We start from the raw sequence: 24,764 nt of genomic DNA on the forward strand, positions 1-24,764 counted from the left end.
TGCCTTTTTCAATTTTTTATTCTCAAAAAAACACACTGCAATTGCATTTTCACAAATACCCACACTTACACAACTAATTAATTTTACACCTATTTCATATTTTTGGCAATATTTAATACTCCCTCCAATCCAATTCAAACTACCCATTTGACTTTTCACGGTCTACGAGACGAAAAATTGACCACGTTTTTCTTGATTTATATATTATTTTTTTGTGCCGAAATTATAATTTTCCGAAACCTCTATTTATAACAAACGTATATATGTCAATTTTACGTATAAATTTTAAAAATTTGATTAAATATAATCGATTTCAAAATATAACAAGGTTGACTTTGAAAAGTTAATGGGTAGTTTGGATTGAATTGGAGGGAGTATGTAATTATTTTTTCTAAAAAAAATAATTACACCATAATTCATATTTTTTTTCTTTACAAATAGGTAGTAATATTTACATATATTCACATACTTTTCCTTCTCTTCCTTCTTTGATTTTCATTACTCTATTAGATATCGTTTTTTTAGTGGACATTTAAGATTCGTAATTTGTGGAGTAAATTGAACAACATTAATAAAAACGATTACATTGATAACTGACAACTGATAACACATAAATAAAACTGACGGAAAAATAAAGCTAACACGTAAATAAAACTAATGAAAAAATGTGTGGGTATGTTAAAGTAAGAAAGATAAATGATGAAAGAGAGTGTTGAGGAATAAGTGTAAATTATTGTTGGAGGTGTAAAATTGAAAAGTTGGGGATTAATGAGGTGGATGAGTAAGAAGTGATAAGAGAAAGCGAGATGAGGAAGAGAAATGGTCATGGTTGGAGATGGTCTTAGGAGCTACCTTACAATTTAGGAGTACTGTAAAGTCTATCTGTCGCTTATCTACAAATCACTAATGAATGGCCCTGATAATCCAAAACCACCAAACTACACAAATTCACTTTTGACATAATTCTAGCAAGCCACCTCATCACCATAATTTATAAAAGAAAAAAAAATTAATAAATTTACAAACATTAAATGCGTACTTTTAAATAGCATAATAAAGAATAAAGTTCAACCTTTTAATTTTTTTAAAAATTAAATAATAATTAACAAATCAAAATACATACTAAATTTAAAATTCATGTGTTTATTATTAGAATATGTTGAATTACAAATAAAAATTACATCACTCTAATTTTTCATCGTTCATAAACGCAACTCTTTTTTTTTGTTAGAACTTTCTCAATTTCATTAAATTATTATATACATCTATATATACAATATCATTTAAATCCTAACTTGAGCATTTTTTTTGGCGTCACATCCCAAGATAATCTATTCAGAAAGTATTTATCTAAAAAATAAAAATATATTATTTTATTTCACAAGTTATCTAAAAAAAATATTAAAAGGGAAGATTAATAGGTGAAGTTAATTAATAGCTTATATACACTTTTAAACTTTCTTCTCTCAATAATAATTTTTTATAATTTATCCAATAACTTATCTTCGACATTAAATTTTTTAAGAATATTATAAATAACTAATTTATTCCTTAATCATAAGTGGAAAAATATATCGTATAAACAGTATACATATAAAATATAATTAAAAAACTCTTTCTTTTTGTTATAACTTTCTCAATTTCATTAAATTATTATATACATCTATATATACAATATCATTTAAATCCTAACTTGAGCATTTTTTTTTTGGCGTCACATGCCAAGATAATCTATTCAGAAAGTATTTATCTAAAAAATAAAAATATATTATTTTATCTCACAAGTTATCTAAAAAAAAATATTAAAAGGGAAGATTAATAGGTGAAGTTAATTAATAGCTTATATACACTTTTAAACTTTCTTCTCTCAATAATAATTTTTTATAATTTATTCAATAACTTATCTTCGACATTAAATTTTTTAAGAATATTATAAATAACTAATTTATTCCTTAATCATAAGTGAAAAAATATATCGTATAAATAGTATACATATAAAATATAATTAAAAAGCTCATTTAAGTAATTTTTAATCGCCACGTGCCAAGATAAGCTATTTACAAAATATTTATCTAAAAAATAAAAATTTATTACTATATTTTACAAGTCATCTAAAAAATATTAAAGGGGATATTAGGGGGGAAGTAGTCAATATGTGAATGTTAATAGGTTCTAGCAAACTTTTGACCTTTCTTCTCTCAATAGTAATACTTACAGTATATTTTATCCACATAAATTTTTAACTTTTAACATTTCAACATTTTATCTTCAACATTAAAGTTATTAAGGAATTCCAAAAGTAACTAATTTACTCCTTAATCATAAGTGGAAAAATTTATGTATAAATAGTGTTAAATGGTAATAATATTCACATATACAAAAGTGGTCACTAATTTTAGTTTATAATACTCCTATTAATTTGATTTCGCTGTAAATTTTCATTTTTGGTAGTTTATTACTATAGATTTTTTTATTGATATTTCAGAAAAATGATTTAGAGAGGTTATTGACTTAAATATAAATTATTTGGCAGGTGAATTACTAATGGAGGAGCTACACAAATTTAGAACAAGAAGTGGTTCTTACTCTTGAGCAAGATCAAAGATAATATTGGTACCTAATAGTTTTTATTAAACCCTTTTACTCGTGTGAATTTGAATTTTTATGAATCGTACACAATATTTTTAAAATCGAATCTCTATTAATTTCGCTTATGATTTCATTTTTAGATGATATTTGGAAAGCAAATCATGTTCAATGATCATGGTATAAATAACAAACGGAACTACATATAAGACTTGACTTTTGATATTAATAATACAATTGATTAATCGTGCATATCAACCATTTTAGGCTAATTTTAATTTTTTTTGCTATAAATTCATATAATTGTTTATGTAATAGAGACTACGATTACATTTAATTATAGTGTTTTTTGTTGTTATACTAATTTGTCAAGATATTTAGTTGTACAATTCTGTTTAGTTTATGCTTAACGAAAAATATTTGCATATTCAATATAACTAAAACTTCCGACAATTAATACTATTGAAAAAATTATTTTCATAAAAAATGTGTAAATCACGTACAAATTATAAATGAGCATAAACTAAGTTTGAAGATTGGACTAATCAACTGAAGTATAACCTCTATATAATAAATAAATTTGGTATTATGAGTAACAGCTCTATACCCAATATTATATAATTATTTTGCATCGTAATTATTGTCAATATATATATATAGTTATATAATTCTTAAGAAGGAAAATGGCTAGATAAATAAAGTAACTCATTTTTCCTTTCGCTAAGCCACTTACAAAATCGGCCCAATTCTATAAAGTGCCCTTCATGTTAATTTATTAATTAGTTAATCTATTTTTAAAAGAATTTAACCTTGCAATTATCATTCTTATTCGAATGAATTTGTTTATTCTCTAATATATCTAATTTATATAGAGGAACACGGTCTCATCAATAAATGATAGGCTTGAATTTAATTTTCCAATATGATATATGGACTATACAATTCCTAAAACGTTGGATAGAAAAAGGTTATAAGTTCTACAAAGTAGAACCGCATACTAAATTTCTAATATAATACCTACAAAGTCGTCATAGTAAGATTAATACTCATTTTCCTGTAATATTAAAAAATATCTATATTATTAGTTAATAGTTATAAAGAAAAATAATTGATAAATACATACGCGAGAAATCCAATTCTAGCCCGTGCATTGCACGGGTATAAAAACTGTTGAAGTGTGAGACTTTTCTGGAGTGTTCTAGGAGGTTCCGAAATATTCTAGAATAATGTAGAAACATCTAGAATGTTCTAGAATACTCATGTACATACTAGAATAGTCTAGAAGAGTCTAGAAGAGTCTAAAAGAGTCTAGAAGAGACATGAATGTTCTAGGTGTATGTAGAGAAACCTAGAACATTCTAGAAGATATTTTGTATGTATATGAAAAGTCTAGAGACGTTCATGTCTAGGTCACTCTAGAATGCTCAATTCTAGAGTGTTCTTGGGTTGTAATAGGAGGAGAAACACTATAAATAGAGGTCATCCCTCCCATTTTGATGTATCCCAAAAATTTCAGAAACAAATAATACACAAACTAATTTCTTCAAACTAAACTTCAACTAATCAACCTTCAACTAATCAACTAAAGAAACTAATAACTAATCTCCACTCTACTTCCTATACTCCCTCATACACCAACAAGTGGTATAAAGAGCTCTAAAGATCTTAGGGCAACAAAATAAAACTATGGCTTCCACATCAAACACACTATCTTCTATTCTTCTAATTTTTGGAGGAGAAAATTACGACTATTGGTGCATTAAAATGAAGGCTTTCTTAAAATCAAATGTACTATGGAAAGTTGTGAAAAACGGTCCCGAAAAGCAACAAGAAGGTGTTCAACCCACCGAAACATCTATAAAGAAAATAAATGAGGATGAGATATAGGACGCTAAAGCTTTGTCTTCTATCTTTAATGCCGTTTCGAAGACCATTTTTCCAAAAATAATGCGGGCATCTACCGCAAAAGAAGCATGGGATTCACTCCAAAAAGAATTTCATGGTGATGAAAGGATAAGAGCAATACATCTCAATGCCTTAAGAAAAGATTTTGAAAATTTGAAGATGAGAGAGAATGAAGACATACAAACTTACACTTCGAGAGTAACGGAGATAGTTAACCAAATGAAAATATATGGTGAAGATATTACCGACACGAGAATCGTGCAAAAAATTCTCGCGACTTTAACCAAAAAGTTTGAGATGATTGTCACTGTTATTAAAGAATAAAGGAATCTTTCAAAGCTCACAGTAACCAAGCTACTTGGATCCTTGATAGGTCCATTTTATATACATTTTAACCCCCTATTTTAGCTCTATTTTACATGTCATTTGCACTAATGTTAGTGTTTGTGAGCTAATTCCGTGTTCTAGTTGTGTTTGCTTGTTTTTCATTGTGTTTTGTAGGAAATTAAGCTTTTAATAGCTTTTTCCCGTCAAATTAGCATTCACCCAAGTTCACAAGGCTAATGAGAGCAAGTCTTGATCATGTAAAGTAGTTCCGGGAAGTATAGGGGTATTTTGGGAAGAAATTGGAAAACCCGAGCAAGAGGAGACCAATCTTAGTTGGTGGATATGTAAAGAAATGAAATCCAAATGAAAGCCCATGATAAGAGTTTGCATTGGATGTCAAAGGATGCCTAAGATACCTTAGACGGACGCATTAAGACATAAGCATCGGATTTCGCATCAACATTAAGTGCAAAGTTAAGACGGAATTAAGTGAAAATTGAGAAAACCCACGACCCCGATCGGGGTGGGGTGGCCCCGATCGGGGTTAGCCCCCTCTTGATTGTTTACGTTACTCCCTTATTCCTATATAAAGGGTGTTGATCCGGGACCTCAAACACATTTCATATACACTTCTTACATACTTTCTACACCACTTTTATACTCTCATCTTAGTTCTTAGTTTAGGTTAGATTAGATTTCCTTTTAGCATTTCCATTATGTTATAAACAATTTCAATTCAAGTTATAAACAATTTACATATCAAGTTATTTATATTTGCATTGTTCTTCAATTCCATTTCCATTTCCATTTCAAGGTAATTCTATTTACATTTCCATTATGTTTATCATTTTAATTATCATTAGTGTAGTTTACATTTTCATCATGTTTGAGTAGTTACATTTGTCTAAGGAGTAAGGGAAACCATGCATGACTAAGTAAATTGTAAATGTTAAAATGAGGCTAAGTTAAATTGATAAAATGTTTCTATCACATGTTTGCGCCACAACGTTTAATATTTGGTTATTGGCCGTAATCGTAGATTAAGTTTGTTAATTCATTCTATAAGTCGAGAGGCACGGAATCGGATTAGACTAAGCATGTGTAGTAGGACGACCTAGTCATAACCGAGAGTTTCTCTAGGACCCGATCTATGGTTGACGCTAAGATCGAGAAGTGGGTGTCTTTAAGCCTAAACATTTACCGCAAAATCAACTTCCTAACTTGACATAAACATTTACGTAATTAGCATGTGTGACCCGACCTCCCTAGATAATTTCTTTATCATTATTGTTTTCTTCCATAATCCAACCAACCAATCAACAAACGTTAATCTACCAAGGCAAAATTCAATCCATAACAACTAATTAACAACTCCCGTCTCTCTATAGTTCGACCCCTACGTACTACATTCATTTGTTTTGCTAGGGTATAAATATTATCTTTGCATAGGTATGCGATAGCCTATCAATCCTTACTCGCCTATGATCAAAAATTCAAGACTAGAGAATCTTCTTCCGAGGATGTGTTCAAGTCATCACATAAAGAAAAACGATCCGGAGATTGGAAGAAGAAAAGCGACGATGGTGGCAATAAACAAATATCACAATCAAAGGGTAAGTTTCCTCCTTGTGGCATTTGGGGAAAGAATAATCATGCAGAAAAGAATTGTTATTTCAAAGGCAAGCCCCAGTGTCACCATTGTAAGATGTATGGGCACATTAAAAAAGAATGTAGACAAAAACAAATGGAGTCCAAAGACCAAGCTCATTATTCAAGTAACGTTAATAATGAGCACCTCTTCTATGCCGGCCAAGCAAAGATTTCAAGCAAAGAAAGTAGGTGGCTAATTGACAGTGGTTGTACAAGTCACATGACGAATGATACAAGAATCTTTAGTGAGTTGGATACTTCCGTCCAAACTCCGGTACGAATGGGGAATGGTGAAGTTCTGACATCAAAGGGCAAAGGTACGATCATTGTTCCAACTAATCGGGGTACAAAATACATTAAAGATTTGCTGCTTGTCCTGGATCTTGCTGAAAATTTGCTAAGTGTGGCACAAATGATCAAGAATGGTTATTCACTAGTCTTTGCGAATAATCATTGTACCATATATGACCCCGGAAATAAGGAGATTGCTAAAGTTGCCATGGAAAATAAAAGCTTCTCCTTGAAATGGAAGTATGGCCTAGAGTCATCATATCGAGCTCACGCCGCGGAGACCTGGCTATGGCATAGAAGGTACGGACATTTCAACTTACGCGCACTAGCCGACTTACACAAGTAGAAAGTTGTGCGGGATTTTCCAATGATTCAAGCAACTAAAGAACTATGCGAACCTTGTCAACTTGGAAAGCAACACCGCCTGCCATTTCCAAAGGGTCAAGCATGGAGGGCAAGTAAAAAGTTAGAGCTTGTTCACACAGACGTATGTATGCGGTCTTCAAAGAACTTTATCTCATCTTAGAAACGGGGTACTTTATCCTGTTTATTGATTACTTTTTTCGAATGACTTGGGTATATTTTATGAAACAAAAATCAGAAGTATTCCAAGTCTTTCAAAAATTCAAAACTCTCGTTGAAAATCAAAGCGGGTGCAGATTAAAGATGATAAGATCTGACCGCGGGAAAGAATATACTTCTTCACAATTTGACCAATTTTGTGAAGATGAAGGTGTAGAACATCAGCTCACGGCAGGATATACTCCACAACAAAACGGGGTATCCGAAAGAAAGAATAGGACGGTGATGGAGATGGCCAGATGCATGTTGGCCGAAAAGAAAATGCCAAAGAAATTTTGGGCAGAAGTTGTCTACACCGCGGTTTATCTACTAAATAGACTACCAACAAAGGCAGTTAAAGGAAAAACTCCAGTAGAGGTCTGGAGTGGTAAAAAACCAACGGTTAAACATTTAAAGGTGTTTGGCTCGATCTGTTATGCTCATGTCCCAGCACAAAAAAGGAGCAAGCTTGATAATAAGGGGGAGAAAGGTATATTTCTTGGCTACGACTCAAAATCAAAGGCTTACTGGATTTTCAATCCCAATACAGAGAAGATTATGATAACCCGAGACGTGGAGTTTGATGAAGATGCAATATGGAAAGAAATGTGATCCTAGTTCCTGATCACCAACATCCACCAGAAGGTGATGATGATACGATCAACAATAATGATCTTCCTACACCTCCATCAACTCCAATGCATGCACACTCTCCATCCTCAAACGACAATTCGGAGAATGCTATGGGACCTCGAGGTAAGAAAGATCTCTCCGAAATTTATGCAGAATGTCCCGTTATTAATCTGAATGAAGAGGAATGTGAGAGATGCTACTTCGCTTTTGAGGAGCCAAGAGACTATGATGAGGCTTCCAAGTACAAAGAGTGGCAAGACGCAATGGAGACAGAAATAAACATGATAAAGAAGAATAACACCTGGGAATTAGTGGAAAAACCCAAGGATCGAAAGGTGATTGGAGTGAAATGGGTCTACAAAACAAAGTTGAATCCATATGGCTCAATCAATAAGTACAAAGCAAGATTGGTCGTGAAAGGGTACTCACAAAAAGTTGGAATAGACTACGGAGACACATTTGCTCCAGTTGCTCGTCATGATATGGTAAGGATTCTTATTGCTCTAGCTGCTCAAGAAAGATGGAAAATTTATCAACTTGATGTCAAATCTGCCTTCCTTAATGGAGAACTCGAGGAGGAGATATACATTGAGCAACCTCCAGGCTTTGTCACACAAGGAAATGAAGAAAATGTGTGCAAGCTGAAAAAGGCTCTATATGGCCTCAAACAAGCTCCAAGGGTGTGGTACAGCAAGATTGATTCTTACTTCCTTGAGCAACGATTTACGAGGAGTAAAAATGAGCATACGCTATATGTGAAGAAAAAACAAGGTGATGTTCTTATTGTTTCTCTCTATGTTGATGATTTGCTTGTCAGAGGAAACAATGCCCAAATGATCCTTACATTTAAGGAGGAGATGAAGAAAAGGTTTGAAATGACGGATTTAGGCTTAATGAATTTCTTCCTTGACATGGAAGTCCATCAAGCAGAAGATGGAATCTTCATTTCTCAAACTAAGTATGCCCGGGAAATCCTCAAAAGGTTCAAGATGGAGAACTCTAAGCCGATTTCTACTCCTTTGGTCTTGAATGAGAAGCTATCCAAAAATGATGGGTCAAAAGAAGTTGATCTCAAGCAATACTGAAACTTGGTTGGAAGCTTACTTTACCTCACAGCTACAAGACCTGATCTTATGTTCGCCACAAGCTTATTATCAAGATTTATGAGCAAACCAAGTGAGGTTCACATGGGTACAGCGAAGAGAGTACTTCGATATCTAAAGGGTACTCTAGAGTTTGGAGTATTTTACCAGCCTTGCGACAATCGAAGATTAATAGCCTACTTCGGCATTAACTGGGCAGGATCGGTAGATGACATGAAAAGTACTTCAGGCTATGCATTTACTTTCGGCTGAGGAGTATTCTCATGGAATTCAAAGAAGCAAGACATCGTAGCTCAATCAACATCCGAGGCCGAGTACGTTGCAGCTTCAGCCACCGTCAATCAAGTAATATGGCTAAGGAAGATACTTGAGGACTTGAGCTACAAGCAAGAAAGAGCAACCAAGGTTATTGTGGATAACAAGTCAGCAATTGTCATCGCGAAGAATCCAGTGTGCTTCAGCAAGACAAAGCACATGAAAGTGAGGTTCTATGTACTTCGAGATGCTGAGCAAGAAAAAGAAGTGGAACTTATCCATTGCCCATCCGAGTTCCAGCTAGCTGACATTTTAACCAAGGCTTTACCGATAGCAAGGTTCGAGTTTCTAAGATCAAAGCTCGGCGTCACTCCAAAAGTCTCAAGGAGGAGTGTTGAAGTGTGAGACTTTTCTGGAGTGTTCTAGAAGGTTGCGGAATATTCTAGAATAATGTAGAAACATCTAGAATATTCTAGAATACTCATGTACATATTAGAATAGTCTAGAAGAGTAAAAGGGTCTAGAAGAGACATGAATGTTCTAGGTGTATGTAGAAAAACCTAGAACATTCTAGAAGATATTTTGTATGTATATGAAAAGTCTAAAGACGTCCATGTCTAGGTTACTCTAGAATGCTCAATTCTAAAGTGTTCTTGGGTTGTAATAGGAGGAGGAACACTATAAATAGAGGTCCACCCTCCCATTTTGATGTATCCCAAAAATTTCACAAACAAATAATACACAAACTAATTCCTTCAAACTAAAATTCAACTAATCAACCTTCAACTAATCAACTAAAGGAATTTGTACGTAAATAGCTCCCGTAGAGAGAGAAACCCAAAAAAAGCCCCAAAATTAAAAAAACCCTGAAAAAATCGACCACCTCCTCGTCGGCGACTACTCCGGTCGCCTCTTTAGGTTGCCGGCGAGGTTTTTCCAACCTTTTCAATTCGGTTCCTTTCTGCTATCAGTCGATTGCTTTCCTGTTGTTGGAATAAGAGGGATTTTGATTGATCTTCGGTCTGTTCGTTGCTTTCGAGGGTTGTTTATCGATCGTTTGTCGCGGATTTCTTCATCTGGTGCGACTTCCTTGGAGCGCTTTTCCTGCTGGGAGCTGCGTTTTGTGCATCACGGCCGGTTGGTACTTGATTTTTTTCGGTGGGGATCTTGCTTGCATCCTTCTGCTGGTTGTTTTGATATAAGGTCCCCTTTTTTCCTGCTTTTTGTGTTTTCCATTTTCTTGCCAGTCAAGCTCCGAGTTTCTTCTAGTGGTTAATTGTTTCGAGGTGCTTGATCTTTCATCTGTCTTCGCTGGGTCTTTGGTTAGTCACTTTTGTTCTGTTTTTTTTTCGGGATTTAAGGTGTACTCGTTTCCGCTTTTTCGGTAGTTGAATGATGTCTTCTTCTACCGGTCACTATAAATTTCTTGAAACTTTTGCTTGTGCCCATGTGAGCGATGAGTTTATGGAGAATGATGGGGATAGGATGTTAGGCTCTTTTATGAAATTGTAGGGGTCAGCTCCGTTAATCTTAGCTGAGGTGAGGGAGCTTAAAGATAGGGGAACGGTATTTTTAGGCAAAATCATTTTGATAGTGCTGCAACGTGTTATGATGAAGCTTGTAAATTGCTTAGCTTAAGTTTGGGAAATATTGGAGGTGAAGATATTCAATCATTATCTGACCTTGCTGTTTCCCTTATTTCTAATATGGCTGCTTGTGCCCTGAAACTTGAGGAGTATAGAGCTGCTTCGGGTTTATGCTCCATGATTTTGGATTCATTTCCTTGTAATGTTAAGGCACTTTTTCGTAGGGCGGTTGCTTATATGAAGTTGAAAAAGTTTTCGAAAGCTGGATTGGATTTGGTGGAGGCCTTAGTGGTTGAACCTAGTAATAAGGATGTTTTAAGGGAATTAGATGTGGTAAAAGGTCACCTTCTCATTAAGGAAAATGGTAAAAGAATGCTGGAGGTTGCTACTAAAGATTGCGTGGATGAGAACAATAAGAAGCCTGTTCATGTCCCGGATATCTCGGTATCTAATGTAGGTATAAAAGATAGTGAAAGTGTGGTCACAGAGGTGATGGATGATCCAAAGGATGTGAGTATAAAGGATAATGAGAGTGTGAATATGGAAGTGACGGAGGGTCAAAATTTTTGTGCCAATAAGTCAGTTCTGGAGTTCTCCAAAAAGAGAGGGGGTAATTCCCGTCTAAGGATCCCCGCGGAATCTTATAAAAAGTTGATGGATGGTAAAACGGTGAGCTTTTACCGTAAACGTAATTTGTCAACTTTAACAATTCGTATTCTTAATGGTGAGACTACTAAGGAACGAGACAGTATAAGAGAACGATGTAAAAAGAAGAAGAAGAGGAGGAGATGTCCTAAAAAGTGGAAATCTAAGATGATGGGGGCTATGAACGAAGACATGACTTCTTCTGAGGTTATCAATGTGAAACTTGATATTCCTAGCGCAAGCTTGAGCGCGTCATCTACTGAGGCCGTGACTTCAAGCGCATCTTCAATTTGTGACAATTTTTCTTCTCCTAGTACTCATATCCCCCAAAATAACACTAGAGGTGGTATTAATGATCCAAGCGTTCCTGCCTCTCTGCCTTTCATCTTTTCAGCTCGTCCTAAGATGTGTAAGATTCTCTCGTCTAAGAAGCCATCAGGCGCCCCTTTTACTCCTATGCTTTGCAGGTACCCCTCTACTCATCATGTGCACGAGAAGTGGAGAATCGTAAGGAACCTTTCTTTTCTGCTACCAAAAAAAAAAAAAAAAAAAACTAATCAACTAAAGAAACTAATAACTAATCTCCAGTCTACTTCCTATACTCCCCCATACACCAACAAAAACTAGTTCCTTTAGTTGAAATATAGAACATCAAAAATCATGACATATAATTCGATACAAACATAACTAAAATTTCATCAAAATTAACATATGAACTTGAAATAATAATTCGAGTTTAAGCATCAAATAAGGCCCTGCCTGGATAGATCAGTGTAAGTCTTCTTATTATAAACATTGCCCTCACTGTCTTCAAATTCCTCATAGACCTCAGGTAGCCATTTACTCGACTGTCGCCTCTGCTTAATCTCCTCCCACAACTTCTTTGCTTCTTCAATCGACGTGATTTCATGGAAGCTCTTGGTGTTAGGTATACCAAGACATCGCATACCGTGCTGGTGACGCGACTCCTTGAAGTGCATCTCAAACTCTCTCCGGCCACAGTAAGTATGATCCCCACATATCTCACAGTTGAACTTCTGCCCTAATCCATGGAGCTTGTATAGCCAATATGGTATCGGCTTCCCATCAAACCCTAATGGTAACTTTAACGGGTTGGACACCGCTTCCTCTTCCTCCTCTTCACCACCCTCGTCATCCCGACTTGAATCCTCATAATACTCATCCTCAAGCTTTCGTTCATTCGAACTCATTCCTTGCCTGTTCACGACATGTTCTCGGGTTCGTTCAATAGTCTCTTTCAATATCTCACATAGCTTCTTCACTTTAGCTTCTACAAGGGCAGTTTCTTTACCTCTCTCTTCCTTCTTGTCGTTCCTGAAATATTTTCGACTCATGTCGTCTAGATTAGTATCTTTAGCAAGAAACACTCTTTCCGCCCTTTGCTGCAAAGTCCCTCCTGACTTCAGCCCTAAACAATCCAACACCTCCTTCAGCTTCTCCGGTCCCAACTCCATCAAACTCTCCACCGTGTCATACTGATCAAGCTCGAACCCATCCCTAGGCCGCTTCTTTGCGCACCTCTCCTCCAACTCCGTCTCCAAATTCTTGAACACCCTATCCAAGAAAATCAACGGGTGTGCACGATCCAAGAACGAAACCAAGTACTCAAGTATTCCTGCAATGTAGTCCTGATACTCCCTCTTAGATTTCAGCCTTGCAGGAATCATATCTTCATCATCAACTGCAGGAAATTTGGCTAAATACTCAATATATGTAACGGTAACGCGTTTGCCAAATTCAGAGTTAATGTACTTATTATAATGTTGGTGTAAATCTAAATACCTTCCAAAACATTCTTCACCACTGAACGGAATTACGAGTGTTTCGAATACAGCAAGCATACTCTCAATATCCTCTCCATCACGAACAACCCGCGAACCTGCTGTTACCGGGTTTTGTAGTCTCGAATGCATCAGGGAAGTCATGTTATTGCTGTCTGCAATAATTTGGGTTAGTTTGTTAAACAAATTCTTGATTCTTAATCACTTTTTCTTGCTCTTGTTTGGTGGAAAGGTTGCTTTATATATATATACATATAGTATGACGGTTTAAGTTGATCTCTAATCCGGTTCTTTTGGAAAGATTTCCTAAATTCTAATCCTAATCTCATATAAATTCTATTCCTGTTAGGTTCGTTTGCTAGACACTCCTAGATTATTTTGTACCAATAAAAAAAACACAAATTCTCATTTAAGACGGATACTCCCGTCTTATGCTTTAAACGGGTCAAATATTAACCATTTATATGAATTGGACAAACATCGAGTTAATACCTAGGCATTTCACTTTTGTCTTGTTTAAAGTATTTGACCCGATTTAACCTTAAGACGAATATCCGTCTTAAGAGAGACTTGAAGAAAAAAAAAATTGATTACAACAACAAAGCCCTAACCCAAAAATGATCTGGGGTCAGTTAACTAACATGAGTCTAACAATGGGTACTAAACATGCAAATCCAGATCATTTTTACTCTAATGTCTCTGCTTTTCAGTGAGGGAATCATGAATTGATGTAATAGCGGGACTAACTTACAAAAAAAAAAAAAAAAAAAAAAAAAAAAAAAAAAAAAAAAACACTAGAAATTTCGAACTTTTCAATTTTCATTGGCAAAGGGCGATGTCCCATTGCTAGTCTCACCTCGTTCCACTTAAGCACCCACAAGCGTTCGTGTTGCCAAATGGGTGGTGGGAGTTGACATAGTAACAGTTTTGTTTGGTGACTGAGGAGTAGTTTTTAAGGGAGCCTTCACTGAAATAGAATGACCATCTGATACTCCGTATTTCACAACAACAACAATACCCTTGTGCCTCAATGGCTCCGGGAAATTGCAGGATACCGTCTGATAACTCTGATATGTCCTTCAAAAAAAAGAATTACAAAAAAAGTTGCATATACAGAATTGGATCCTGAAATGTAAATGCCAGTGCTTAAGAATGAATTCCAAGTTTTGCGTACAAGGCCTCCGTGAAGGAACTTAGGAGCTACCTTACAACTTAGGAGTACTGTAAAGTCTATCTGATGCGTATCTACAAATCACTAATGAATGGCTTGAACGAGAGGATGTCTGTTAGTGCCGATGTTCATATTAATCATATTACTGATTCTTTGCAGATCCATACGTATCCTCAAGGCCACCTGACACTCTTTTTCTTCGCTCAGCTATCATGTCTGAATATGACTGCAATATTGAAAAAATCAGCCCTTTACTCTTACACCGTCTTCATATCCAAGACGTAAAAATTGACACACACAAATGAGAGAATGGACACCATAACATTCAACCTACTTAATCAAAAATGTAGTAAAAAGGGCAAAGATGATTTAGCATAGATTCCGAACCTAATACTAGGGATCCATGACCATAATTACTCTCCTTTGTGTATAACTCCTTCTGATAGTCTCAAATGTCGATATACTGGCAATTAAGTGCCGTCCTTGTTTGAATGATTACTCTATCTTGTCATAAGACGATTTTGAAGAGACATAATATTTCAGATTTGATATATCCAACTAAGTTGTAGTACTAGTAGTAAAGGGGAGGCAAACCTTTGGATACGAATATAGGAAGATGTACCACCATGCAGCGATTAGAGATGACGCTAATGCAGTTACAATGACCGAATGCAGAATGAGCCAACTGCATGCTATCACTGATACACCAGTAAGGGCTATCGTCCATGGTTGGCACCTATGAGAAAATACGATGCTCCCTATGAGACTGACAAAAATCTCAAATATTCAACATCAAAGTTCGACAACATGAACATTTGTTTTTATCAATTTATCATTCATACACAATCAGGCTTCCATGTTTTATGTCACCTAACATCAATAGCTTGCTCAAAGGATACCGTAACAGGCTACAGCTCTATGACCGTTTTTTCAGTAGCTTCAAGGAGGCTCGAATCAAAGTTATACAGTAGCCATTATACAGGATCAAATATAACAGTATTCATAATTCAGTGCTTCCAAAGGTCACCTACACATTTCATTTCCGTCATCCAATTTGCACTAATACACTAGATAACCAAGATCATTACATTGCGACGACATCCTACCACACATAGCCTTATGGAATCAAGCATCATTGCTTTTACATACTAATGCAACAGCCAGTTCTAGTCTTATGTTTCAGAAATATATATGCAATTACCTACCTTATTTCATATACTCCCTCCGTCTAAATCATTTGTTTACCTTTGCTTAAATTATTCATCGCAAAGAATAAAAAAAAAGGTAAACAAATAAATGGGACGCGGACGTGGTACCAGGTATGTAACAAAACACCTCATAATTCAATAAGCTAAATATGACTAATCACTTCATCAAGCACTAACTAACACAGGATAAAGATCAATTCTTTTCCGATGACCCAAGATGAAAATTGCGACAAGAATCGAATAACCCGACTACAATAATGAAACAAATAAGCCATTTTAATGATTAAAGGAAGAATTACCAAGAGGGTTTGGTATCCCAAACAGAATCATATTCAAGTGAAAGAGAATTAAGATAACCTTCCATATCATCAACTACACCCTTATCATCATCTTTGAACTCAAAAGCCTCTACTTTCTCATTATTAGACTTGCTTCTTATTTTTACAATTTTACTGCTGTAATTAACAAATTGATGGATGTTAGATGGGAATTTTGAGGTGAAATTTGGATAATTGAGGTGGGTTTTTGATTGGTGATAATGGGTTCTCAAGGGATTGGAGAGAGTGACACTAGGAAAGGTAAGATTGGTGCATTGAAGTGCCATTTTTTGCTTGGTTTGTTCAAGGTTTGGTCTTTGATATTGCAAAGATACGAAGGTTTTGGTTCGACTCTTGGATTGCTAGGAATTTCCTTTGTTGTGATTAGACCGATCAATCAACGTAATCGTGCTTGGGCCGGGTTAATTTTGGTTTGCATATTTCGGCTTGGGTCAGGTAATTCGAATTCCGCTCATTTTCGTAGCAATTATTTTCAAGTTAATTATGGATAATAATCAGTTTGCAACAATATACATTTATATTGGCTTATACTGGGTCAAGTCAATAAGGGTCGAGTGCGGGTCTTGAGTTCAGGTATCGGGCCAGGTACTGGTCGCCGTGGTCTAATTGTGATTAGGAAAGGCAAATGAGGCTTAATCCAATAATCCGTAGGATAAATTAAACTTCTGAAATTTCAAATGTAGTAATTTCCTCCCTTAACTTTGTCAAAAAAAAAATTAAAATTGAATTTCATTCGTATATTTTAACCTAAATACTAACATAAAAAATTTGATAGTAAGATTTATATTGCATAAAATATTTATTTTAGTTAAATATTTATAATATTTATAACAATTTCTTTTTGTTGAAAATTTTATCAATTTTGTAACATTTATCACAGATTTAATAATATTCCATAGAACTTTACCAATTTTGTATCCGAAGATTTTTTTATGCATGTAATATTATTCATACATATGAAATGAATTTTACATAAATAAATTAATTTGTAAAAAGTATATTCTTTTTATAAATAAAATTGATAAATAAATAGAAAATTATTTATTAATTAAAATAACCTAAAATGGAACTAAAAATAAGTTGAAAAAAACCGAGCTTAAATTTACGAAGTGCACACCTAATCGCTAGACTAAGACATCTTCGATAAATCGAGCTTAAATGAAGAAGCCACATGGGCCAAACACAAAATGGGCCAACTTAACCTCTACCATGAGCAGTCCACTACTAATACACGGTAATACTTAAACCCTAGCATTCTCACATAAGTATCACCCTCTTCATTTGTTGCGCTTCTCTTATCACAAACCCTAGAAATCTCTACCGCCGCCGCATTTTCGCAGCAACGACAAGCTTCAGGAGAGAGAAACAATGGCGGACAAAGCTGTTACTATCCGTACTCGCAAGTTCATGACCAACCGTCTCCTTTCTCGCAAACAATTCGTATGGTTCTTTCTTCGTTCTCATTTTTTACTTAATTAACTGATTGATTAGTTAATTAATTTCAGTTTTGTTTATTTTTTATTTTGTTATTGATGATTTTTGTGTGTTTTTTTTAGGTTATTGATGTTCTTCATCCAGGACGCGCTAATGTATCTAAGGTTTGTTCATTATTCTCAAATTCGTTTCAAGTTTTGTTGTATGATTTGTTGAAAATGCGTGAAGAAAGTAGATTTTAGTTCAATGATGTTTTAGTTAGGAGGTAATTATATTGATTGTTATCATTTTGTGAAAAAATTGCTGTCAAATCTGCTTAATTACTAGTTAAGTTATCATGAATTCATCAAGTTGAGCTTTTTTTCTTTATTAAATTCATGGATTCGCTTTCGCTTACCCCTTCCTTATCATCTCGTAGATGAATAGAGTTGTTCAGATTTTAGGACATTGATGTTTTTGTTAGGATGCATTAACATTGAATGTTTCATTTTACGAGGAATGTTTCATTTCGCATACAGCTTCCTTATCTTCGTCGAAGATGAATAGAGTAGTTAGATTTTAGGACGCTATTGTTTTTGTTAGGATGCATTGAAATTAAATGCTTCATTTTTTGAGGATATGTTGTCTAATACGAACAATAGCAAGTATACATTATGATGATATCGTCGATGTGAACTTGTTAATTTATGGATGAATTTGGTTCTCCTTAAAGCTTCCTTGGAAATGAATAGAGTATACGGTTTTATGACAATCATGTTTTTGCCACGGGGCAATCATTGATATCAAGTTATCATGATTTTAACAAATGTCAGCTTCTCTTGTTCAGCAATGTGAAGGTTTTAGTCTCACGGCTTTTGTAAATTTATGGATAAGCATTTGTTTGCAGCTTCGGGTTGTTGCCTAGAGTAGTTCGATTGTAGGAAATTGAGTATATGTAATGATATTGAATGTGTCATTTTAGGAGGAAATGTTGTCTAATTTTAACCCAGTTAATGTTTCAATCATTTTAGGAGGAAATGCCTTCTAATTGGGTACTTGTTTCCATAAATTATGGATTTTCTTTTGCTTACATTTATGATTCTATAGCCTCTTAAGCTCGTTCCCGTTGAGCTTAAGCCTAGTGTGTCTATGGTTCTCATTTGTTTGATCGTATTCATTGCCTTAAAACCGTGGATGAGATATATTTATCACTCATACTCCCCCAATTCAAATGGATTCCATACATTTTATATTCATATGTGAGGTATATTTTAATCGAACATATGGAATTCATTTGAAAGAAGGGAGTATTAGTTTGATATTTGATGATTTCAAATCTATCAAGCATAGACTTATGGTCATGTTTGTCTATTTATCTATGTATTGATTTAAGTGGTACACCATAACGATGTGCTTCCGAGTTTATATCAGAAACGCTGGGATTTTTCACAGGATTAATCGTTTCTCTTATGTTGTTACTCTTGTTTACTAGCGTTGGCTTCCTGATAGTTATTTACCTTGTTTTTTTGCTACTATTTACACATTGGCTATCTTATTTACCTTCAGGCTGAATTGAAGGAAAAGCTAACCAGAATGTATGATGTACGAGACCCAAATGCAATCTTTGTCTTTAAGTTCCGTACTCATTTTGGAGGAGGCAAATCCACTGGTTTTGGTCTGATTTACGACTCTGTTGAGAGCGCCAAGAAGTTTGAGCCCAAATACAGACTTGTTAGGGTAAATACATCTACAAATTCTTCCTTTGTATTTGATGCTTAATACAGCTACACGGACTGTATTAGATCTCAAAGTTGGCTACTGTTTAATACCTCTACAAATTCTTCCTTTGTATTTGATGCTTAATACATCTACAAATTCTTCCTTTGTATTTGATCCTTTTTCATTTGGTTTCTATGATGCAGAATGGATTGGACACCAGGGTTGAGAAGTCCAGGAAACAGCTTAAAGAAAGGAAGAACAGAGCAAAGAAGATCCGTGGTGTCAAGAAGGTTTGCACTATATTTTGAAAATGCTTGTTTAAAGTTGTAGATAATTTTAGTGGTCACATTCCAAAAAGACGTATATCTGCATGTCTAACCGACTTGTAATTTTCTGGCAGATCAAGGCTAACGAGGCTAAGAAGAAGTAAGCTGCTGTTGATGATGATGTATGCCTTGGTGGAGAAGTTATTGTCGTAGCATGGTCTAAAATCGCCCTACATTTTCCCTCTTGGCTATTTTTGTATCTTGTTCTCCTTAATTCGACTTAGTCGCTTGAGTTAATGTTTCTAGACTTTTGTCGTGCAATGGATTATTTTTGTTATAACAGGGTACAATATTAGCTTTTAAGATCTTTATTTACTCAAGTTTGAGGACCTCCACTCCTTGCAGTTTGCACTATATTTTGGAAGTTCAAATTTTGGTGACCCTCGTTGCGTAATTTTTCTTGTCCACGTGCTTTATTTTCGATGTTATATTGTGCGACTTGTATGTTTATCCAAAATGAGACGGCCTCAACCCTCATATGTACTGTACAGAGTATATGTGAATTGGCTTGCTTGATTATTGTTGGGGAAAAAATTCTTCACTATCTTGGAACGGTTGCCTTTTGTTGCCATTGCACAGTTGTCCATTGCTTTACCGCCCTTGTTATGTGGCTTCTGAACCCAACGTCTAAGAAGGGTGATTATTGTCAAGTATTTCTACCTTAATTCTTGTGTCTATCGATTTGGCAACGTGTATACATCTTGCCCTAGTGGTTTTTGTAGTCCGCTACTGCTTTGCAACAACCCAAGTCTAGTGGATAAATTGCTAGATTAGTGGATAGGTTGGTTCTTAGGGCGAAGTAGACTATACAACCAATACAAATTGTATTTTTTTTTTTTTTTGAAAGGGAAAGCCCGAAGGCTTTACTGCATTACTAATAACGAATCAACGGTAACAAAATCGTCCACAGTCGGTGGTAAAACTCCCGACCAAAGCAATCTACCAACTACCCTAGGAAATAAATGAGCTAAAGCATGCGCCGCACCATTGTTTGTACGACTAGTATACGACCATGCAACCGAATTAAAAGAGATGCATAACAATAAAATTACATCTAAAATTAAAGCAAACATATTTCTTCCGGACTTCTTCTTCTTCAACGATTCAATCAGCACCAAGCAGTCACTTTCTACCATGATTTTTTGATGCCCGCGCCTCTTCGCTTCCTTCATACCTTCCAGCACCGCCACAGCTTCCGCAAATTGAGGCTCCCAATTTTGCTCCATGACCTCGGACACCCCCCACATAACTTCACCCCTCTCGTCCCTGCAAATCACCCCCACGCTAATCCCCTCGCCTTCCTTAGTACCCGCATCAACATTCACCTTGACAAAATCCTCAGGTGGCCGAGTCCAACCCTTCCTCACAGCCTGCTCCTCACGTCCTCCCACACCTCGTTGGTTCAGCCTACCATAACCCCCACCTTCGATCTCCTCCACCACATCCCACGTCCTCCTTATCACCCCCTGCGGATTCACCTCCTTTGTATAAAAAATGACACTATTTCGATGTTCCCACAAGGCCCAGCATCCCACCATAAAGAGCATATGCTCCCGGCTGCCATACACCCTCCACCTTTCCTCAACCCAGCTACGCAAGTCCCCGCACCCCTCTTCCTCCTCCATCGAAAGGTCAAGGCCCTCCCACACCCGTTTAGCGATAGGACAGTCACGAAATAAATGGACACTAGACTCTAGAAAAGAATTACAAAAGGAGCAGAAAGAACACTCACCTCGAACCCGGCTTGCTATATTCGCTCTTGTTGCCAATGCCTCATTGCAAAGCTGCCAAAAAAGAGCTTCACTCGGGGCCACACCGGGACTTTCCAGAGCCTGTTCCAGAGCCATTTCTCCATATTCCCATTCTACACTCCCCCAAACTCCAAAGCTTCTTTCTCCCCGGCTAGTCTCCAGTAGGCGGTTTTCACAGTAAAGACGCCATCTTTCTCCGCCACCCAATACCACGTGTCCTCCGGCTTCAGCGCACTAACCCGGATGTTGTGAATGCGTTCACATTCAAACGGAAGAAACAAGGACGAGACAAGCTCCGTATTCCACCCGCTACCATTAGGATGCATATGCTCCGCAACTACCATACCGTCTAACCCATCCACTCTAGGAGAAAGAACCCTCCCTGTTTGCGTCCCAACCAACCACGCATCATGCCAAACCCGAGTAGACAAACCATTTCCAATTCTTCTTCTCCAGCCACTTCGCAACATATCTCTCGCCTCTAAGATGCCCCTCCAGGTATAACTCGGATAAGTGCCCAAGGTTGCCGTCATCACATCCCCATGGGGGTAATACTTAGTGAAGGAAATGTAGATTCATATACATACTAACATACTCATATATGTCGAAATTAATTTGTCATAAAATTAAATGTGGATTTTATGCATGCAAACAATATAATAAAATAGAGAAGAAATCATATCCTTACATTGAAATTTCGGTTCAAATGGGCACAAAAGAAATCTCCTTTTCTTTTGTTCTTGAGCTTTCCTTTAATGGAAGAACAAGATCCAAGTGTAGGATCTCTCCTTAGGAATAATACCCAAAGCTAACCCTTAATCTAATTAATATTATTTGATCTAGTATAATATTAATCTTGTGAAAAATTGAACCAAAAATGTTTGGTTTTTAGCTCCTAAAACCGGGTAGAGGAGAAGGAATTTTGGAGTATATTATCTCTCTAATTTATCATTAAAATGTAGAGAGGAAATTTTATTTCTTACACTAGAAATTATGAATGTGAATGAATGAATAATTTAGAGGAGAAAAACTCTCTAAATGCTCTAGGAAAAACCGGTGGGGGGAGGAGCTTTAGGGGAGCCAATGCATGCCCATATTTGTCTTCACAAGGTAAATAGGGTTGCATGGCTACTCTAGCTTTTTAATCATTATGTTTTCTATTTAAAATATAAACACAATTTTAGCCTAATACTCCTCTAATATTTCGGCACTTTTAGTTAATATGGATTCCATATTATTTTTGTCAATTGTCAATATGTCACATGTCACATGTCACATAAATTTGTTATGTATTTTTAACATATTAAAAATCAACGTATTAATAAAAATACGTCACATACAAAAATCGACTTAGTAATTTCATAATTACTTGTGCCAAAATATTTTACCAATTTATAAATCACAACAGATTGTATTTATAATAATTCATTCAATTCTGATTGTTTATTTAAACAATAATTTCATCCGAGTAATGATACAATTCGATTACTCAAACCGTATCTCATTTAATCACATTTCAATTTGATACGTAAATTTCACTTCCAAAATCGTCCGTCAATTTTTCAAGTAATTTAATTAACTCGTAACGTTATACGATTAATTAAATAATCAATTAAGAGTGTTGCCCTATAGGTATGACCTAGGGGGTCAACTGATCACCACCGTCGCACGACAGTAATGTCAAACTCTAGTCAGCCAATCATTACCGATATATGTTGACCAGTTGACAGTAACAAAATTACTTCCCAATTGTATTCTTTAAAATGAGATTTAATAATGATATTTAAATCATGTAATCGCACTATTGTTGAGGACACTTTTCCCAACAATCTCCCACTTGTCCTCGACAAGTGTGCGTCACCAATTCTCTTGTCCTATTACTATCTCCCACTCAATGCAAGGTGACTTTCAGGTCGTACTTGCAAGTGATCATATCGAGAGTGGTTTCCTCGATCTGGAGAATAACTGATTGACCGGACTTATCTATCATAGATACTTTCCGAGCGTGGCCACGCATTTCCAGTTCATTACTCCTCGAGTGGCCCTGAGATATTGTTTTAACCCTGACAAGGGGATGGACAATTCCTATCGCACTCATTCCCTTCGACTAGCCACAGCCATCATAACCCAAAATATGCCCATTTGACCCCATTTACGAAGGTCGTAGTAACACAAATCAAAGTTAATCGGCCCGAGCCATCTTAGGTGAATAGTCTTTAGTCAAAAGAATCGACTCATTTGAATACTATAGCAGCTCTCACCACGACCAGGCTATATAAATTTGCCAGAACTCTATAAGCGGTCATAAGGCCCGACAAAACGTTCTGATTGCCTATGTGATCGACTAGTCATCTCACATGACTCTATGGCACTTGAACTTGCCATCAATCGCGTCACACTCTAGTCACTTCGAGACGTCACCTCATACAAGTGACTATGGGCAAATACAATGTTAATCCGTGTTCACTTTAACGGGGTTCAATTGTCTTTACAACCCGTTTGGATGTAACAATGTATAAATTTAAAGATAAAAGACAAATGTGATTGTGAACATGAACAAAAACAACACTTTTATTTCATTTCAAAATCTAACAAAAACTTGGTACACGTTTAAGTCCCATGGACGTAACATGTCCATCATGCTTAGCCTGCGATAAAGGCTTGGTGAGCGGATCGGCTATGTTGTCATCCGTCCCAACCTTACAAATCGCAATTTCCTTTCTTTCAATGAAATCTCTTATTACATGATATTTTCTAAGTACATGTCTAGATCTATTACTAGACTTGGGCTCCTTAGCTTGGAAGATCGTCCCACTATTATCACAATAGAGAGTGATGGGATCATTGGCGGTAGGTACTACTTTTAGACCTTCCGTGAATTGCTTGATCCACATAGCTTCCTTGGCGAGCTTCCCGATCTTTGCTATGTACTCACCTCCGTTGTCGAATCCATGATTCTGACTTCCTTGAAGCTTCTCCACTTTTACGGCACCACCATTGAGCATGAAAACAAAACCGCTTGTGATTTCATGTCATCTCTATCATTTGAAAACTTGAGTCGTGTATCCATTAACACGCAACTCGGTGTCTCCTCCAAACACAAGGATAGAGTCCTTAGTTCTTCTCAAGTACTTAAGGATGTTCTTGACAGCAATCCAGTGACTCTCACCTGGATTTCCTTGATATCTACTCGTCATGCTCAAGGCATACGAGACATCAGGACGTGTGCATATCATGGCATACATGATTGATCCAACAGCGGAAGCGTAAGGGATCAACTTCATGCGTTCAACATCATGGGGTTCGGAGGGACATTGAGTCTTGCTCAATATCGTCCCGGTTACCATAGGTACCAAACCCCTTTTGGATTTGTCCATTCTGAATCGTCGAAGAATCTTATCAACATAAGACTCTTGACTTAGTGCCAATATCCTCTTGGATCTATCTCTATAGATCAGGATACCTAATATGCGTTGTGCCTCTCCTAAATCCTT

General features: G+C 36.0%; 4 protein-coding genes across 4 annotated transcripts; 1 reads left to right on the forward strand and 3 right to left on the reverse strand.

Moving 5' to 3' along the window:
- Positions 1-12,158: 12,158 nt before the first annotated feature.
- Positions 12,159-13,669, reverse strand: LOC141652993 (splicing factor SF3a60 homolog). Its single transcript, XM_074460637.1, has 2 exons — positions 13,346-13,669; positions 12,159-13,244 (listed from the first exon to the last, which is right to left on the reverse strand). Exon 2 carries the CDS (start codon positions 13,228-13,230, stop codon positions 12,286-12,288), a length of 945 nt encoding a protein of 314 aa, XP_074316738.1. The 5' UTR covers positions 13,231-13,244; positions 13,346-13,669; the 3' UTR covers positions 12,159-12,285.
- Positions 13,670-14,342: 673 nt separating this feature from the next.
- Positions 14,343-16,391, reverse strand: LOC141652994 (uncharacterized). The gene is made up of 3 exons (XM_074460638.1): positions 16,023-16,391; positions 15,110-15,251; positions 14,343-14,741 (listed from the first exon to the last, which is right to left on the reverse strand). The coding sequence occupies exons 1-3, from the start codon at positions 16,325-16,327 to the stop codon at positions 14,658-14,660; spliced, it is 531 nt and encodes a 176-aa protein (XP_074316739.1). The 5' UTR covers positions 16,328-16,391; the 3' UTR covers positions 14,343-14,657.
- A 923-nt stretch (positions 16,392-17,314) lies between these two features.
- LOC141652996 (small ribosomal subunit protein eS24z-like) lies at positions 17,315-19,899 on the forward strand. Its single transcript, XM_074460639.1, has 5 exons — positions 17,315-17,501; positions 17,618-17,659; positions 19,041-19,211; positions 19,397-19,483; positions 19,594-19,899. The coding sequence occupies exons 1-5, from the start codon at positions 17,430-17,432 to the stop codon at positions 19,621-19,623; spliced, it is 402 nt and encodes a 133-aa protein (XP_074316740.1). The 5' UTR covers positions 17,315-17,429; the 3' UTR covers positions 19,624-19,899.
- A 483-nt stretch (positions 19,900-20,382) lies between these two features.
- LOC141651080 (uncharacterized) lies at positions 20,383-21,366 on the reverse strand. The gene has a single exon (XM_074458805.1). The coding sequence runs from the start codon at positions 21,364-21,366 to the stop codon at positions 20,383-20,385; it is 984 nt and encodes a 327-aa protein (XP_074314906.1).
- Between the last annotated feature and the right edge of the window lie 3,398 nt (positions 21,367-24,764).

Source organism: Silene latifolia, chromosome 4 (assembly GCF_048544455.1).
Source record: "Silene latifolia isolate original U9 population chromosome 4, ASM4854445v1, whole genome shotgun sequence".
Lineage (NCBI taxonomy): Eukaryota > Viridiplantae > Streptophyta > Magnoliopsida > Caryophyllales > Caryophyllaceae > Silene > Silene latifolia.

What these genes read in the sequence shown, in the direction of transcription:
- LOC141652996 (XM_074460639.1), top strand. Translation starts at nt 17,430, where the DNA reads ATGGCGGACAAAGCTGTTACTATCCGTACTCGCAAGTTCATGACCAAC. An exon ending in TCCTTTCTCGCAAACAATTC is followed by an intron (nt 17,502 to 17,617) that starts GTATGGTTCTTT and finishes TGTTTTTTTTAG; the next exon opens with GTTATTGATGTTCTTCATCC. An exon ending in GACGCGCTAATGTATCTAAG is followed by an intron (nt 17,660 to 19,040) that starts GTTTGTTCATTA and finishes ATTTACCTTCAG; the next exon opens with GCTGAATTGAAGGAAAAGCT.
- LOC141652993 (XM_074460637.1), bottom strand. Translation starts at nt 13,230, where the DNA reads ATGATTCCTGCAAGGCTGAAATCTAAGAGGGAGTATCAGGACTACATT.
- LOC141652994 (XM_074460638.1), bottom strand. Translation starts at nt 16,327, where the DNA reads ATGGCACTTCAATGCACCAATCTTACCTTTCCTAGTGTCACTCTCTCC. An exon ending in TGGGATACCAAACCCTCTTG is followed by an intron (nt 15,252 to 16,022) that starts GTAATTCTTCCT and finishes ATTTTCTCATAG; the next exon opens with GTGCCAACCATGGACGATAG. An exon ending in TCCTATATTCGTATCCAAAG is followed by an intron (nt 14,742 to 15,109) that starts GTTTGCCTCCCC and finishes TCAATATTGCAG; the next exon opens with TCATATTCAGACATGATAGC.
- LOC141651080 (XM_074458805.1), bottom strand. Translation starts at nt 21,366, where the DNA reads ATGGCTCTGGAACAGGCTCTGGAAAGTCCCGGTGTGGCCCCGAGTGAA.